The 18,993-nt window shown below is 50.1% G+C and overlaps 1 protein-coding gene across 1 annotated transcript; it reads right to left on the bottom strand.

The window, feature by feature from the left end:
• Positions 1–12,743: 12,743 nt before the first annotated feature.
• LOC149336343 (protein FRA10AC1 homolog) lies at positions 12,744–16,699 on the bottom strand. The gene has a single exon (XM_089552831.1). The coding sequence runs from the start codon at positions 16,218–16,220 to the stop codon at positions 15,270–15,272; it is 951 nt and encodes a 316-aa protein (XP_089408957.1). The 5' UTR covers positions 16,221–16,699; the 3' UTR covers positions 12,744–15,269.
• Positions 16,700–18,993: the final 2,294 nt, after the last annotated feature.

Below are 18,993 nucleotides of genomic sequence, written 5' to 3'. Positions count from 1 at the left end.
AAGAAACGATTAAAATTAATAAAAATGCAATAAGATACTATCACTTCGTGGAGAAGAGTGCTCAGTCTTGCTGCATACGGGTTCTCGACACACCCGGATTGATGACCAGCACACAGCACAATATTGTCACGGCTATACAGTCGGGACAGCCAGGTCACGTTTTACTGAACAGCGCCAGGTAGCAGCGAACTCCCGAGCGGAACCCGAAGAAGAGACGACGAAGAAGCACCGCCCGCCACCATGGCTAAGGCTAGCCAGGATGGCGGTTGAGACAGTTCGGCCAGGAGACGGCGCCACGAGAATGTCCAGGAATGTGGCATTGCTCCCCCCCTCTGGAAAGCGCCGCCCGCGGCGCTGGAGGGCGTGTGGGCCGGCAGCCGCTTCCCCGGGCACAGGCTTTTGGGGCACGAACATCCGCTGATCATAGAGTGCCCTTGCAGAGGCGCAGTAGTCCTGGTGTATATAGTAGGTATCGGCGACGGGCGCGGAATCCACTTTCTCGGCCGTCGTGATCTCGTACGCGAGGAGAGGAAGGCATTAAGACAATAATCATAGATGCGGATAGCTGGAGCATATGGACGGTCAGGATGGAGAATGCCATGATCTTTGCGCTCTTAGTCGTCTGGACATAGGCTACTTCCAGTGGGAGCAGCACGCGGTCGTTCAGCGTTCGCGACAGTGAAGCGTGGGTACTCCGTCCGACGAAATATTCAAGCTGCAGCGTGTTGTGGTTGAACAGCACGGCAAGTGTGGAATGGATGTTGACGTTGCCGAATTCCATGAGGCGGTTCTGGCCGATCACCATCTCGACGGGTGCGCACGGTGAAGAGCCGAGTGGAGAGAGAGAGAAGGTAGAGACGAGTGAGCTGCTAGCGGGCGTGGTAAGGCTTCATTCGGGCGACATGCACAACTTCGGACGTTGGTCGCCTAGAGGAACGAACAGTTCCTTGAGGGAGAACTTCATAGTTTACCTCGCCGAGTTGGCGTAACACCTCATAGGGGCCAAAGTACCGCCGAAGAAGCTTTTCAGAGCGCCCTCGTTGACGGACTGGGCTCCACACCCAAACATGTTCTCCGGGCTGGTAAGTGACATCCCTGTGGCGATGGTTGTAACGGCGAGCGTCTTTTTCTTGTTGATGCTGGATATGCTGCCGAGCAAGTTGGCGGGCGGCCTCGGCTTCGTGAACAAAGCGGTCGGCCCCCACGACAGTGGAGTTTTCACTACCAGGAAGCAGCATGGCGTCGAGCATTGTCACGGCCTCGCGACCATGGACTAAGCGAAATGGTGTGAAGTGAGTAGTCTCTTGCAGCGCGGTGTTATATGCGAAAGTAACGTAAGGGAGGACTGCATCCCAGTTGCGGTGGTCGTCGTCGACATACATGGAAATCATGTCGGCGATCGTCTTATTTAGGCGCTCAGTGAGTCCATTAGTTTGGGGGTGATAAGCTGTTGTTCGTCGGTGACTCGTGCCGCTGAGTCGCATAACTTCCTGTGTCAGCGCTGAGGTAAAGGCCGTTCCTCTGTCAGTTATAACGACCGTGGGTGCGCCATGACGAAGCACGATGTTGTGCATGAAGAAGGTGGCAATTTCCGCAGCTGTTCCGCGGGGAAGAGCTTTCGTCTCACAGTATCGACTGAGGTAGTCGGTGGCGACCACAATGTACCGGTTACCCAGCGAAGACTCCGGAAAGGGGCCGAGTAAATCCATGCCGACTTGGTAGAAAGGAACTTGTGGTGGATCAATAGGCTGCAAAAGTCCGGCCGGCTTAGTCGACGACGTCTTGCGACGTTGACACTCGCGGCAAGTTCGGACGTAGCGTTTCACAACCTCCGCGAGCTTGGGCCAGTAATATTTTTGCCGTATGCGGGCCAACGTTCGGGAGAAACCAAGGTGGCCAGAGGAAGGATCATCGTGGGACGCCTGCAAGACTTCATCGCGAAAGGCATTAGGGATAACGAGCAGATAGGCAGGCTCCGTCGACCTATAGTTCTTTTTGTACAGGATACCCTCCCGTAAGCAGAATGATGACAGGCCGCGGGAAAAGATGCGGGGCGGAGTCTGAGCGCTTCCTTCGAGATAGTCAATCAGGGACCGTAATTCAATGTCGTCTCGTTGGCGGTGAGCCAGGGTGGACGCGGAAATGACCCCAAGGAAAAGGGAATCGTCATCGAGGTCCACGGGACTGGCAGGAAGTGGGGCACGGGACAAACAGTCTGCATCACTGTGCTTTTGCCCTGATTTATACACGATGGTGACATCAAATTCTTGTAGTCGGAGGCTCCAGCGTGCGAGTCGCCCTGAGGGATCCTTGAGATTTGCCAACCAACACAGCGAGTGGTGGTCGCTCACCACTCGGAAAGGGCGGCCATACAAATAGGGTCGAAATTTCGTTACTGCCCACACAATAGCTAGACATTCTTTTTCGGTGGTGGAATAGTTCACCTCAGACCGTGATAACGTGCGGCTTGCGTAAGCGATTGCGCGTTCGACACCATCCTGCCACTGTACAAGTACCGCACCAAGGCCAACGTTACTGGCGTCTGTGTGCAGTTCTGTGTCAGCGGCCTCATCGAAGTGCCCAAGTATGGGTGTATTCTGAAGACGCGTGCGTAGCTCTTCAAAGGCATGTTGTTGCTCCCGACCCCAGACGAACGGTTCGTTATCTTTGGTGAGGCGAGTAAGGGGCTCAGCTATTCGGGAGAAGTTCTGCACAAAGCGCCGATAGTAGGCGCAGAGACCCAGAAAACGGCGCACACTTCGCTTGTCAGCAGGAATGGGAAAAGAAGCGACGGCGGCAGTCTTGTCGGGGTCTGGACTAACGCCCTTGGCGCTCACAATGTGGCCCAAAAACTTCAGCTCCTGGAAAGCGAAGTGACATTTCTCGGGCTTAAGGGACAGACCAGCTGAACGGATAGCTTCGAAAACAGCGCGTAAGCGGCTGAGGTGTTCTTCGAAAGTGTCGGAGAAGATGACAACATCATCCAGGTACACAAGACACGACTGCCATTTGAGATCAGAAAGCACAGTGTCCATCATCCGTTGGAAAGTTGCCGGAGCTGAGCATAGGCCGAAGGGGAGCACCCTGAATTCGTACAAACCGTCCGGGGTAATAAATGCGGTCTTCTCCCGGTCACGTTCGTCCACCTCTATCTGCCAGTAGCCGCTGCGTAAATCGAGTGATGAAAAGTATCTGGCGTGGCGCAGACGGTCTAGGGAGTCATCAATGCGCGGCAAAGGATAAACGTCTTTCTTAGTGACTTTGTTCAGACGTCGGTAATCAACACAAAACCGGAGGGTCCCATCTTTCTTTGCAACTAGGACCACAGGCGACGCCCACGGGCTCTTCGATGGCTGGATCACGTCGTCGCGGAGCATTTCTTGAACTTGCCTTCGAATTGCATCCCGTTCCTTTGAAGATATCCGGTACGGCGACTGGCGTAATGGTCTCTGGCTTTCATCAACGATAATTCGATGTTTTGTTATCGGCGTTTGCCTAACTCGGGAGGTTGACGCAAAACAGTCCTGGAAAGAGTCAATGACAGTCTGCAGGTTGCGTTTTTGACTAGGCAGGAGATTCGGGTTCACGTCGAGTTTAACCGGAGCATTCGTTGATTCCACGGACTTGGTAGTCCCTGTCAACGCGTACTCTCCGGCGCATTCCCCGAGTTCTTCAAAATAAGCAATCGTTGTGTTGGCCGCTAAACGTTGGGGTTCACAACCAAAATTTGTTATCAGTAGTTCGGCTCGCTTATTGTTCAGTTCTATAAGCCCGCGAGCTACACACACTTGCCGACCCAGGAGTAGTGACATGTTGGCTTCAGCGATGCCATGAGTGCCGGCGCTGTCATCGCACTCCACAGTTACTAGCATGGTGGTTCTCGACGGAATCACCACGTTATCATCGCAGACCCGCAACTTAGTCCTGCGTTGCTGCGGTTCGTCGCCAACAGTACGGTGTGCGGCAAACGAGACGATCAGCTCCTTAAAGTCGATGACAGCCCCATATTCCTGTAGGAAATCCAGACCGAGAATCAGGTCTTTAGAACACTCAGGAAGCACAGCAAAGCAGCCGGGGAAAGTGACGCCGCGGATCTGAATTCGTAAGGTGCAAACGCCGGTCGGCGTCACAACATGGCCGCCGGCTGTGCGGATCTGGGGCCCAGTCCAAGGTGTCAAAACCTTTCGAAGGGTCGTGGCTAGCCGGCTGCTTATCACAGAGAAATCAGCGCCGGTATCTACCAGTGCGGTTACTTCACAGTTATCGGCGGTTACTGGAATTTCCGTAGAAGCCAACTGCTGGCTCTTCGTCGGCGGTGGGCTCGTCGGGTCAGGTGGTCGTTGGTCTCGTCGTCGCTGCAGATCGTCGAGTGGAGGCTCTTGTTTCTTTCTAGCTGCGGCGGCCCTACCCCCAGAGGACGCCGTCTTCAGTTTTCCCGCCGTGGGGGCCTGCCTCTGAATTCGCCAGAGGTCGACGGGCGGCTGGGAGAAGAGAGTCTCCTGGGCGATGGGGATCGAGACTGGCGTCGCGGCACGGTCTGAGCCTGCACGTTGGACGTCAGGTATTGTTCAATCTCCTGGGGTCGCTCGCCGTAGCGTGGTCGAGGAGCGTCTGAAGCGAAACCCCTTAAACCCATCCGACGGTAGGGGCAGTGGCGCAGGATGTGGCCGGGCTCACCGCAGTGGTAGCAGAGTGGCCGGTTCCTCGGCGTTCGCCACATGTCCGCTTTACGCATGGCGGGTCGGAATTCCTGCGGCACGGTGGTGGGCACAGTTGGACGTGGGTACTGCACAGCCGGCACAGGTGAAAAAGCTTGTGCCACTGCCGCAGGCCGTCGAAGTGCCTCGCTGTAGGTCATGATGTAGGGTTGCGGCTGCGGCTCCGGAACAACTGGTGCTGGCTGCACCACTCGACGGATTTCATCCCGTACCACGTCCGACAGGGCGGCGACGCTGGCCTGTGGAGCTTCGAAGCGGAGTTTCGCGAGTTCTTCGCGAACGATGCTCCTTACAAGGTCTCGAAGATCTTCAGGAGGCAGCGTCGTAGGCGTGCAGGTTTGAGCGGCTGCCATACTAGCCTGCCGGCCGTACTGTGCACCGCGTTCCTGCAAGGAGCGTTCCATGCTCACTGCCTCCTTCGTAAAATCGGCCACTGTCCTTGGAGGGTCGCGGACAAGTCCAGCAAACAGCTGCTCCTTAACGCCCCGCATCAGGTGCCGCACTTTCTTTGCCTCGGCCATAGCAGGGTCGGCTCGACTGAAGAGGCGCATCATGTCCTCAACGAACATGGTGACGCTCTCATTAGGCTGCTGCGATCTCGAGTGCAGAGCGACTTCCGCCTTCTCTTTTCGTTCACTGCTGCCGAATGTCGCCAGCAGCTCGCGACGAAAAACCTCCCAGGTGGCAAAAGAGGACTCGTGGTTCTCGAACCAGATCTTTGCCGAGTCCTCTAGCGCGAAGTAAACGTTCCTCAGCTTGCGCTCACCGTCCCACTGGTTGAAGGCTGCCACACGGTCGAAACTGGCCAACCAGTCTTCAACATCCTCGAACCTGTCACCGTGGAACGTCGGCGGTGACCTGGGCGCGTGAAGTACGAAGGGAGTGTCAGCTCCAAAATGTTGAGTGGTCTGGCTAGCTGTGGTTGATGTCATATCTCTTGCCGGTTTTGTCAGGCCGCTGAACTCTGGCTGTAGGCCTCGCAGGCGGCGGCTCGCTTTGTGGACGGGGGTTGTGTCCACGCACTGAGGGCTGGCTTCAAAGGTGTCTTCAGAGTCAGTGTACATGGGACGATACCCAGCCGGCTCCACCAAATATGTCACGGCTATACAGTCGGGACAGCCAGGTCACGTTTTACTGAACAGCGCCAGGTAGCAGCGAACTCCCGAGCGGAACCCGAAGAAGAGACGACGAAGAAGCACCGCCCGCCACCATGGCTAAGGCTAGCCAGGATGGCGGTTGAGACAGTTCGGCCAGGAGACGGCGCCACGAGAATGTCCAGGAATGTGGCAATATGTTCACAAACACGCAAGGACAGTCAGTCAGTAAACAGCAACTGTAGACGCCTCGGATTTTTCTGGGCGAATTGCGTGATGACACGGGTGATAAATTCATTCCTGTGCTTCATTACACGCTCTCGGTGCACACTCATCATACAAAGGCCGTCCAGTCTGTCGTTTGTCATCGTTGAGCGTAGCCACGTTTTCACTCTCCTCATTGTACTGAAGGAGCGTTCGACCGTACAGGTAGTAACTGGCAAAGCCAAAGCCACCTCAATGGCTTTTGCAACACCAGGGAAGAATGTCTTGGCCTGATGTAGAAGCTCGCAGTAAGTTATTTCTGATGGGTCCCCAGTTTTGTTGCACCACATCTCGTACCAAGAGATGGCCTCTTCCTTGAAGTTGTCGATGCCGTAAAAGCACTGGAGTTCTTCGGCGAGAACAGCGAACTCAACACGGCTCAAGTGCTTCATTTTTGATGGATGCAGCTGGAGAAGTTTGAAGCTCCTCTCATTGCTTTCAGAAAAGCGCCGAGCTAAAGAAGCAGTGAGGGAGTCCAAGTACGGCACATATATTGCCACACGGTAGTATTCCTCCGGCGACTGAATCCCGTAGTTGTCTCGGTGGGCCTGACGAGAGACTTGTCTTGGCACAGATATCACCACATTTAAGTGATTGGCTGCCTCCCTTGCTGCATTCATGATGTTAGAGAACTCCTCTACAGCGTTCGTCCGGTGGCCGCGAAAAATACGTTGCAGCTCAGTGATGTGGTCATGCACAGAATGGAAGTCCATGAATACACCTTGCAGAATGTTCGTAACTGGTTCGAGCCGAGCGCTGTACTTCGCTACAATATGCAAGCAGACGATGAAAGATGAGCTTGTTGTTGCGCAGTAGAGGATGTGAGCTCGTTGTCTAGTTGCAGCGTTCGAGCATGATTCCGTGGACGCGAGCTCCTCGAGTGCTTCGACTATGGCCACGTAATGCTGAGAGAAGATCCTAATAGACTTATATTTTGCAGACCATCTTGTCTCACACAGCATCGGAATGTTCGGCACCAATTTTCTCCGGAGTACGCTCTCGCGGAAGAAGTTTATGGTTTGTTTGATTATGCCAATTGTGTTTCGAATTTCAGAGACGTCGTTCAGATCGTTGATGACGAGATTTAGTTTGTGACTTGCACAGTGGAAAAATAGTGCCTTCGGGAACTGTTTTTGTATAATTTTGTTCACTCCAGCTTCTTTTCCAGCCATTGTAGAGCATCCATCGTACCCCTGTCCAACGAGGTTCGAAAGAATCAGCCCGACATTCGTCAAAAACTTCAAGATTGCCGCGGCGATGCAAGCAGAGTTTAATTGCTCCAGCTCTACAAATCCCAAAAACTGCTCTCGAACGCACACTTCGGCTCCCGCCTTGTCAATAAAGCGAACGCCTATAGACATCTGCTCTTTTCCTGAAATATCTGCAGTTTCGTCAGCAAGAACGGAAAAAGCAAACGCTTTGTTAGCTTCGGTAACTATCTGCTCTTTCAGGATGTCGCCACAGATTGTGATGATCTCGTTCTGGACGCGGACAGAAGTGTACTTGGCATTGCCAGCAGAAGAAGCGAAGTGCTCCTGAAGTAGAGTATCTCCAGCTTCTACACGAAAGTCAAGCAGATCATTGAAGGCTCCACTATCGGACTGCTTGCCGCGAATTGGCAAGTCATGCGTCGCGCAAAAGACAATGGTGGAAACTATTGGAAATAGTTTCTCACGGTTCCTTTCAACTTGCGCGTGCAGTGCTCTGTTCAGCTGCTCTACAACGGGTAGCTGCTTGCCTTTCATCACATCCATAAAGTTCTGTGAGGCCGTCATTGCCTCCTGGTGCCATTGGGATTTTACGTGATCCCTGCACGCCTCGTGCATTTTTCTGTAGTTACTGAAAGCGCGCACGATAAAACTTCCTTGAGTACCCCGGTGAACACGTGGAGGAAAAATGACGCAAAAACGACAAATAGCGCCTTTCGCTGTCGCTGAGTACGCAAGCCAGGGGGCGTAATCTCCCAGCCATTGATGTCGAAAAGGCCTCTTTCCAGGTGTTACATCCTTCTTAAAATCGTATGTAACATTTGGCGACCATGGCTTAGTAAGAAGACGTAACTTCAAAAAGTCCGGTATGCCAGTGAGTTTAGCTTTGCCTAGAAACTCTCCTAAGTCATATTCTTGAGGCAAGTTATTTGTTTTCTTGATGTTGTCTCCGGACTTCGATCCCAAGCAAGGAGAAAGGGAATCGTCTCGGCTTACTGCGTGACCGGAGCTCGCTGGTGAAGTTCCTTCCATGGAGACGACGACGTCGGCTACTGTCCGGTGATGAAAGGTTGCATCGCTCTGGTCAAATCCGGACTTAAATCCCAAGAAAGGAGAAATGGAATCATCTCGGCCTGCTGCATTACCTGAACTCACTGTTGACAGAGTCCCTTCCATGGAGTCGACGACATCAGCTACTGTCCGGTGATAAAAGCTTGCATCACTCTGTTCAAATGCTACACCGTTGTCACATATCACACCAGAATCTGCAGGGGCGCATTTGGATAACGCTTCGTCAGACAACCGCTGACGCTTGAAGAAGCGCCGAATGTCCATCATTCGGAACCGCGCGAGACAAAGCTGGCTATGGAGTTCTTCGGGGTTGGTAGTGTTAAAAATATATACACATTGATTGAAAAAACGGTTGAATGCGTACGTTGAAAACAAAAAATGACTATATATACAACGAAAACTTATTTACAAGATAAATGCACGCTCGCAGCTTCATACACCTCGCTCCATCTTGCTCGCGCAACCGCACAGTCGAGTATTTGCACACACACTACTCGCCGCTCGTCGTTTTCTCGTCCGCTGTCTTGATTGTTCTCAGCTTCGTTGACAACCGGCCACTAAAAATACCGAAGCACAAACACAGAGGCGCGCACACATGCAAGGGCCTACTTGCCGCAGTATCCCCGAATACGCACTTTGGGGGTGAAAGGAACGCCTCGTGACTTCCGAGGGGAAGGGACACTCGCCACTCCGGTCGGAAAATTTGTTTTGTGTGTTTTTATGGGGTTCAGAGCCCCAAAACGACTCAGGCTATGAGGGACGGAGTAGTACAGAGTTCCGGATAATGTCGACCACCTGGGTCTCTTTACCATGCACTGACATCGCACAGTACATGGGCGCTGTTGGGATTTGAGGCCCAGCCAGAGGTGACAGGCGAGCCAGGCGAGCCAGGCAGGCGCCATCGGGCTGCCTTGACCAAAGGCGCTGGTTTCCGGAGAAGATGCAAGGAACGCTGGTGTGGGGGCGCCTCTGGAGACTGCGTCGCCGTGAACAAAAGCAACTGCTAATCCCCTTTGCCGAAGATTCTGAAAGCGGCGCTTCTACCGAACTGCGCTCTCCCGTGGATCGGAGGAGACAGCGAGCGGCGGCGGCGCCAACTCATCGCCTGCTTGCCCTTGAGCAGCCCGACAAAGCGGGGGTGGACACGGCTGATTTGTCCCTCCCTCCTGAAGAATTCATCGGTGGCCGGAATGTGCACTGTCTGCCTCCGTGTGGCTATCTCTCTAGAGATCAAAGAAACAGGCACCCATCTCAAGACGCCTCGAAACACATGCTCGCCGGTGCCGCTGTATGTCTGCAACGACGCGTCCCCGGACGCGGCACTTCGCAGATGTGACCCAAAGCTGGAAGCGGGGCCGCTTTTACTCTTTTTGCTGAGCGCACCGCCGCCCCTGGTGTGCGGCCATCACTCACGGTTAGAGTGAGTGATTTTCCAGGGGGGTGCAGCCGCCCCCCCCTTGCCCCCCCCTCCGGACGCCCATGCCTAAGCGTGCTAATCAAGATGTGTAATTGCACTCTGCTAGTGCATAAAAAATGGCCGGAATTCAGGGGGGATGTTTCTTGATGTTTCCTGCACATTCCGAGCCTGGTGCATCTGACAGCTCGTTTGGAAGTTTGCGCCGTTTTGGTACTGGAAGCTTCCACCTCTGATCTGCATCGTGGAGCCAAAACGCCTCGCTGTTCCGATGGTCTGGCCGTCGGCCGACCAAGTTCTAAACTTTCGGGATCGAGCAAACTACAAAATCTCTGCCATGTGACATGGTGGCTCCATCTGTCGGTTGTTGTATACACTACTTGGCGCCACTTATAACCTCCGAGATGACCTGCCGCGCGTAGGGTGATATTAACGTAATGTTTCTGTTATATCTTTTCTTTTTAATTGTGGTGTTTGTCAATGCTAAACTAAAAATTTAACTACATTAGCGCTCAAAGATAATTGATTAGAAAGCCGAAGATAAAGCAACCACATGCCGTCGGTAAGGTCCAACCCACGGACTAGAAAATTTGCCGAAGATAAAGCAACCACATGCCGTCGGTAAGGTCCAACCCACGGACTAGAAAATTTGCGTCCGGTGCTCTTCGTTGGTAGAGCACCGGACGCGAAATTCGTAGGTTGTGGGTTCGGTTCCCACCGGCGGGATGTTTTTTTTTTTCTGCTTTCTAATAAATATTCTTCAAACGATAACATAGTTTATTAATTTACCATTGATAAACAAATAAAAAAAGAAAAACATTCCCTTGTGCTTTTTGGTTTCAATGACTGTTGGTTTTTTTCTCAAGTTTTCTCTGAAGCAAAACATTATTAGTCTTTGAACCTAAGTGCGGGCATTTACACAGACGCGATTCTCTCCTGTAATATTGGATAGTGGAACAGAATGGATCTCAAAGAAAGGGAAATTCATTAATGGCAGGCAGTCAGTTCAGGTCGTTACTTGGTTAAGGATACAAGATAAGGAAATTTGATGGGATAGAGGGTGCTCGTGACAGGTGCAACAGAGGGCTTACTGGGTATCAATGGAACAGGCAATTGTGTCCTGCAGTGGACAAATCTTCAGCAGTGTTTCAAATTACCTAAGCTCCTATGCAGACGTATGAGGCTACGTACACCATTCCTCATCTCTGTCATAGTGGGCATGTGCTGCTTTGTGTGGCTCCAATTAATGAACAGCAAGGTGCAGGACGCTTGCACAGAGAGGGGTATCATCACAACTATAGTCAGACACAACTTAAGAATGAAGGGAATTTTACCTGTCAAAAGCTCCCTCTAGCAAATAACATCAGCCGATTCTCATGAGCCTGCTAGAGGACAATGCAGGGAGTGGCAGATGAAAGGGGACAGTCCCCTACATGCATTGTCACACTAGTAGGCTCATGAGAATCGGCAGACGCCACTGGCTGGAAGGGGGTGCTTTGATGGGGAAAAGCCGCTTCGCACTTGAGTTGTATCCATCTATGGCATTCTACACTTTCTGCACAAACTCTGTCTGCATAATTGGTCTATAAAACATGAACTTCAATTAAAACAAACAGATGCTTCTTCGTATCCTATACTTCAGACATTCACAAGCCTCTGGCTACACCCTCGCATACAAATAAATTACCTTGCATAAGGCCCAGCTCAAACTGTTTGGAAGAGTTAGTATTTGATTGCAAAGCTGCACAGTGTATGAGAACAGGCACAGACAACATATAAATAAAGCCCACTCTGAATGCGGAGCAAGTACTGCTTTCCGTCCCACATTTCATGTGCCGTACAGGTTGGGCTTTTATATTTTTATGCATAACATCTCCTTCATCACGAGACCCACGCTGAGCAGAATGACAATTTCAATGCACACAAATGAAGAAACACCATGGTTTCTTAACGATGATTACTAGGGGTGTGCGAATATTCGAAATTTTCAAATACATTTCGAATATTATATTTCTGGTATTCGTACTCGATTCGAAATCCAAGTATTCGTGTTGTTTCGAATATTCGATCCAACGCGAATATTAGAATCTAGCCGAATACTCTATTGCGAGCACCGGGGTTCATTTCAGTCCGCAAGTCCTACCGACAGAGAAATAACAACATGGCGGCGCCCAGAACAATGTTTAACGTTGGGACATGACGTAGCTGACTGCGCTGGTGCGCTGGTGCGCTTCTTTGTGGATATAACTGCAAAGCTGGTAGAGTCAGAGCTGTGAACGAAATACCTCGCAATACGTGCTAGTTCAGTGTCAAGTCAGAGGGAATTTTCTGAGGCTGGAGAAGTCGTTTTAGCTCGAAGGGAACGACTCCTGCCTGACCATGTGGAGCAGCTTGTTTCCCTTTACGACATCCTTTTATGTTCATCCCAGCAACGCCTTTTTGTGCTTATGGCAAGCTAGCCTTAATACATGCTGTGTACTAGTCATCTTCTCTGGTACTTGCACTCTTCTAAGAATAATGTTCGAGACTTTGATACTTTTTGTGCGGCCACACACACCTTTTGTGTTCATTTAATTATTGATAGTTGAGCTGGGATGTTCTTGGGTGCTCAAATAAATGTTTTGTAGTGGTTAAATACGTCTGTCCTTGATTATTCGATATTCGATTCGATATTCGGAACCAAGTATTCGTATTTGATTCGTATTCAAAAAATTTGATATTTGCACACCCCTAATGATTACATAAGTTTCGCCACAAGTATGTGAATGGGCATTTTCAAATGTTCAGAAGACACACCAAGAGAGAATTTCGAACAAGTTCAGAGTGATGTCTGCATACCTCAAATGTTAAAACGTGTGCATCTAAACAGATGAACTGCGCAGAAAATTTTATCTGCACCCTCTTAAAAATCCCTTTGCACTTCATTACCCTGAGACACAAGCAGTTCTTAAAGCAGTCATGCAAGAAGCAAAACTGGGTCATTTGTTACAGTTTTAATAGATATCAAACAATACAGCAAGTCTGTTACACTAAAAGTTTCAACTTCATAAAAATCCAATGAGAAAAACTCACTGGGACACCTAATTACGTTATGTGTTGGCAATGCGATATCATTAGTAGCTGATCATGACTTTACTGGAAATAACCGCACTTTCCCTCCAGCCAATCGGCGAATTTTACGACAAATTTTATTTCCCCAATGAGGCTTCTATTGTTATCGCATTAAAACTTGCCAGTCAATGTATCAGGCATGTGTACACAGCAGAAAGGGCTCTCGCGACACAGTCAATAAAACACAGTGGTATCTTTCCACCTTACATTCACACAGACACATAGCAGGAGGCGAGCCGCACGTATTTCCCTCTCCTACCCTAAAACAATAAATTACCTCCCCTCTTCCCCAAAGGAAAAAAAATAATTCTGGTTATGCGCCAGCACCCATAAGCTTGCCTCCTCTTGCCATAATTGGTGGAAGTAAGAAAAAGCCATCAGTAAAATGGCTTTTACATGTATACATGTGCAGCAAGTGGATACATCTGGGCAAACAGCCATTAAAGGTGCACTGAAGAGGAATCTGAACTCGTATTATTACCGCTGGAGCTCGATCTACACGTTCTGAGCGTTCTTAGAAGCGCCGAATTATGCCGTGTGGCCAATTTCCCTAACTTAAATCCAATTAAATGGCCCGGCTCCCACCTCTTTTTTTTTTGGTGGGAGGATTCGGCCAACCTTGCAGCCAGACCCATGGCGGCTTGCCGCTCTGCCATTGGCGGAGTGATATGTAGTGATCGGCAAAAGTAAAGAGTCCATGCATATTTTTATTTCCACGGACCTAATCTGCAGCTGTGTAGTCTCCGACTAGATCTGTTTGTTCACGGGAAGCCTAAAAAACAAAATAGAAGCGAAAGCAAAGCCACCACGCGACTGCCTGAAAGGCACTTCACGTGTTGGCTGACTCCCCGCCTGTCTGCGGGGAATTCAAAAAAGAAAAGGCGGGAGCCGGACGTTAATCCAATTTAAATTAGAGAAATCGGCCGCACAAGGCAATAATTCGAAGTTTCTAAGAATGCTCGGAACGTGCAGATCTAGTTCCCGCGGCAAAAAGACGAGTTCAGATTCCTCTTCAGTGCACCTTTAATAAAATGGCATTATAAGGCATAAAAAAGAAAAGGAAGCGCACCTGTACTTGCATTCCTGCTGTTTCTAGCAAGACAAATAAGCATGCATAGCAATGAGATACACTATGCATAGTAGCGGAATCAAAGAATGTGCGTCTCTTACAAAAGTGAAATGAGAGTGGAAAATGGGATAATTCATGCATAGCTACTTTCCGAAAAGCGCACCGTAAACGATGCCAATAAAACGGCAAAGACACATGGCATCACTGTAGTTCTGATGCCTGAAAGAGGTCACCTGTGCGCATGTAAGTGAAATTCTGTGGGATTGTGGCTTTGTAGCAAACATTTCCTTACTTCATGCTCTCACTCCGCAATCCACCCCCCATTCTTCCCCTTTCACGTCGCCTCTTCCCTTGCCCTTAGTGCAGAGCAGCTAACAGTTACCCTCCCTGCCATCCTCTGTTTCTGTTCGATTTAGGCACTCCCCGTGCCATTCACATTTGTGGCCAAACCAACAAGCACAGTCACTCAACTAAAAACAATGTAGAACAACGACTACAGAAATACAGTCTAGCTGTGCACCTAATCCACTCCGAAACTGGCCTTTTACCCTCCCTTTCACTCCAATCACCTCTGAAAAAATTTTGAGGTTGACCTCTTCTCTGGAAGGACGTTTAACCCCTGAATTATAGTTGCTAAAAAATGACCAGAAGTACATGAGGCATTTGTCAACTAAAACAACCTGGCTGTGCGCACTATGTTACGTTTATTCAGCAGTGTCTAGTACCCTTGCAAATGCTCTTTACATTTCAAAAGTTAGCAGTCCCACTGTATTTTGCACATTTCTGGAGAGGCAGATTCAGACTGTAGCAAGCCTACTTTTTTGCTAATAAACTTGTACAAAGCATCTCCCTTCTCACATTTATGCATGCCTCCTACTAAGGTGGGCTACACATGCATACAAGAAACATCACGTAGACTATTCAGGTTCCAGTTTGGCAACTCCACAACACTGTTTCCTGGGTTGTCCAGGACAACTTGGCTTGGTAATAACAGTCATTTTCCTTCTGTGCTCCTCAGAACATCAAACACATAGCACAAACCGCGAAAACGTCCCTAAATGTGCGCTCATAGGACTCCACTCACAACACCCCACATTGCATAACAGCTTCTAAAAGTCCCAGTAGCTGCTCAACAGTCAATCAACAAAAAGAGCTTTCAATGCAAAAACTTTCTCATCCCTTTCGGATCAGCACAGAAACTGATGCACATCCAGATTCTGTACAGGCACTGTCACATGTAAACAGGACACATTCACAGCCACAGTAAAAACCATAAAGCTTAATAAGAAAAAAGCTATGTACTGAGATTCAGCCCTTGTTTTAAAGGAACATGTCTGCCAGGTAGGAATCAAACTCTTCCTCTTGACTCTTCTCTTCTTCGGCAGTGCTCGGCTTGCTCCAGACCGACCCTTCGCCTTCTTCTGCGGCTTCCTTTTCATTGGTGGTGGACTCCTTCTTAGTGTCTTCATCGTTGGCATCTTCCAACTTGGACCTCTTCTTCCCGGAACCGCCCTCAAGCTTAGACGACGATGACGACCTCTTCGAGGCCTTCTTTGTGAGCTCCTTCCTCTGAAACCGGAAGTTTAGCTTGAATGAGCACTCGGAGCACAGCCTCAGTTTCACTAAAGCGTTCTTCTTCTCATCTTTCTCGTAGTAGGCAAAGTTCACCTCCCAAGTACGCAACCCCGTGCTCTCCTTGCAGTGTCTGTCACCGCAACTGAACTGCCCCTTGCCCGAGATCACCTCCTGCTCCGTACGCCAGCGCATTGCGATCTTATTCGCCTTGTAGAAGGTCAAGTCACAGATGCAGTACTCCTTGAACAGCTTATCATAGTAGCGCTTCGCCAGCTGTTTCTCCCAAGTCGGCGGTTCCTCGTCGTCAGACTCGTCCCAGAGGAACTGGTGGTTCTCGCGAATGATGTCGAGGTCGGTGCGGTCGCGGCTCGTGTCGCGCTTGAGTTTGGACGTGGCGCCGGGGTAGCAAAGCAGGTAGTCGTTGATGAGCTTCTTGTGTCTGGTGTAGGCGTCCAAAGCCAAGAAACAGTTTCGCTCACGGCGCTTTTCCTCGAGGCTGTACTCGGATGCCACCACATCCCGGTGGGCCTTGGGCTCGCGCGGCTTGGGAGCAGGCGCGACCAAATCTTTCTGGATGCGCTCGTTGACCACCGACTCGGAGTCCGTTTCGAAGTTGGAGTCGTACTCGTTGCTCCCATGATGGCGCGCAAAGTCGACGACGCTGTCGGCGTCCTCTTCGCGTCCGTCGTTCTCCATTGGCCCGAGTTAGAAAGCGCAGAAGCACCGATTTATGAAACGCACCGGGCGACAGCGCATCGCACGACGCGAGTGCAAACGTCAACGATACGCGACGCTTACTTCAGCAAGCGTCTCGAAACCTCAGGTCAGCGGCAAACACAAGTGCGACGGGTGCGTTAATCGCCCAGCAGCCAGAACGGCGTGTCTTTAACACTCGCTCGCGAATTTGCGACTTTGGGCTTATGTGAGCTGACGAGCATCAACTATCCCAAATGCACTCGCTTTTCAACCCAAAGAGTCTCCCGTGAGCTGCACCCAAAACACTGAATCACATCTGATAAACGCTGCCCACATGAGAAGCAAACAGCGTCACGCTGCAGGCAGTTAGATCTATTTACCAACACTCAGAGTGGCGGTCGCACTATCTTTAAGCGATTTGGGTACTACGATACTTCAGCCAGCATACACTCAGCCATCACTCGGCCCGTGCGGCTCGTGCGGCGTTCACTGCGCAGCTCGATTACTGGCTCGGCTTTGTCTACTATCGGCCAGTCTGTCAAAGTGAACTAACAAAAACAAACAAAAATGTAAAGCTATTTACTGAAATCCTAACAAAAAATCAAATTACATTAAAGTGTCAGCTTAGTGACTTGTCGAGAAGGCTACGAAAAATATTGACCAGCAAAAGCGCGCGAAACTCGAATGTTTTAAAATCCATGGTCGTGCGGAACCTTCCTCCATGTGCGGAATAGTGGGCTGACAAAGTTGTCGAGGGTTGTGTACTCTCGACCACTTAACGCGACATCTTAGCAACAAGCTCTTTCTGACGAATAAAATGTTTTGCCATCAATCAATGTACTCGCCGTATGGCAACAAACGGGGAATATGCATTGACTTCCCGGCTTGAGTTATTGTTGCATTGTGCTGCAGTACGTTTTATTAGCCGAAGGAGTAGCGAAAGAGCTGCGTTTCCGGCAGGTATTGCTCGCCCACACCCACCATACACGTGTGGTCTCCGCGAAGGACTATGGCGACGGCGGCGGAATACAAACAGACCCGCGTCCTGTGCGGCGTCATTTCACGTTAAAGAACCACAGGAGTACCAAATTACTCAGAATCATCCAATTACGGCGCTTCACATAGAACAGATAATATATGGTCCCTGTGACTCAGCCGGACTGGATACGGTGGCACGAGGCTCGCTAGCGGCGGCGCCGAAACCAGACCAGCTCTTTATGCGATTAGCCGTTCGCTTTCTTACCTGATGTTGCTTTCGTCACATTGACGTCACGGCCAAATGAAATGGAATGGATCGTTACAGTCGCTCCTTTTTTACCTCTTACGTCACTTCTTTATCGTGCATATCGTCGTTTTCATCAGTTATATGTATAATGATGTGCTTGTATTAGGGCCATTTTTTTTTTACCCACGCTGGCTACACTAGTGTAGGTAATAGTGCACTGCACGGGCTCGGGCCGGCCCGAAAGCCCGGGCCCCATAGAGCTAATATACCACCGGGCCCGGCCCGGCCCGCGGGCCGGGACACGATTTTTTTTGTCGGGCCTGGGCCGGGCCCGGGCCTGAAGTGGCGGGCCCGGGCTTAAATCTGCTGACCCGAGTCGGGCTTGAGTGCGTAGAGAAACGGCTAGTGTCCGACTACTCATTCACTATTGCAGAGTGAAATGCACATCTGCGGCATTGAAGCAGCGACACGGATGAGCTATGGGTTATAGTACGCGGTGAGAAAAAAACTATGTTTTATTCATTGACTTATTTATTTCTATATTTCACCTCCGCGATGGCTTAGTGGTCAAGGCGCTTGATCACTGAGCCGGGGAACCAGGGTTTTCTCCTAGCCTCGGTGGCCGCATTTCCATTTAGGCGGCAAGCATGACAGCCATGTACTTTGTAGTATCATTGCTCGTTAAAGAAACCCAGGTGGTGGAAATGATCCGGAGCTCTCTGATTCGGTGTCTCTCACAGCCTGACTTCCCTTGGGCCCTTAAGCCCTAAAAACATAGCTTTTATTTTATAGCTATATTTTTATCATGTGAGAAAATTCACAAACTAAAGCGCCTTTGGTTTTCTTTTTGATCAGCTGACCGGAACGTCTCGTAAATTAAATAGCCACAAAAGTTCACGAGAGTTTCTAAATCTCATCTTATAACCACATCTCCTCCTCGCTTCTTCAGTCTGGTTGCCATGACAAGTTTTTTGTCCTGTAAGTTATCACATGGTTCGCGCGTTATCTTCTGCTCCACCAGTAAGAGCAAAATTCAACTGGTCTTAATTGGCCATTGATCGCTCGTCATCCCAAAACATACCCATACACTATTAGAAATGCATTCGGCAAGAACATATTAGTTCAGGACGCTTATAGTCTTCAAAACACACACCATGAAATACTCAAGCCTTTTAGCTTTTCGTTTCTGCTGAAAGGCGACCAGTTCGGCTATGAGTTAAAACTGTGAGATCGCGCTCACTGCAATAATGTTATCCCACTGCTTGCTAGGCAGCTTAATATAACTGATTAACATCATGGGGGAATGCAATGTATAGTCTATTACGCGCGTATGGAGCCCTTTTTATTTGGCTCTCGGAACTTCCGATCTTTGCGCACCTACACGAGATCACTGTCCAAAAGGCGGGCCTGGCGAGCACTACTCTTAATCACTTCCTTCTGGGTTAAAAAGAACCAACTTTCTGCAAGCCAAACTGTGGTTTCAGAACCTTTGTCGGCCAGTTTCTTATCGGTCTAGTAGAAGTCTACTTGCTCAGAGTGAGCAGTATA

Source organism: Amblyomma mixtum, chromosome 7, assembly GCF_055824585.1.
Source record: "Amblyomma mixtum isolate Tamu chromosome 7, ASM5582458v1, whole genome shotgun sequence".
Lineage (NCBI taxonomy): Eukaryota > Metazoa > Arthropoda > Arachnida > Ixodida > Ixodidae > Amblyomma > Amblyomma mixtum.
Note: the sequence above shows the minus strand (reverse complement) of the source record. Positions and strands in the feature narration are given on the sequence as shown.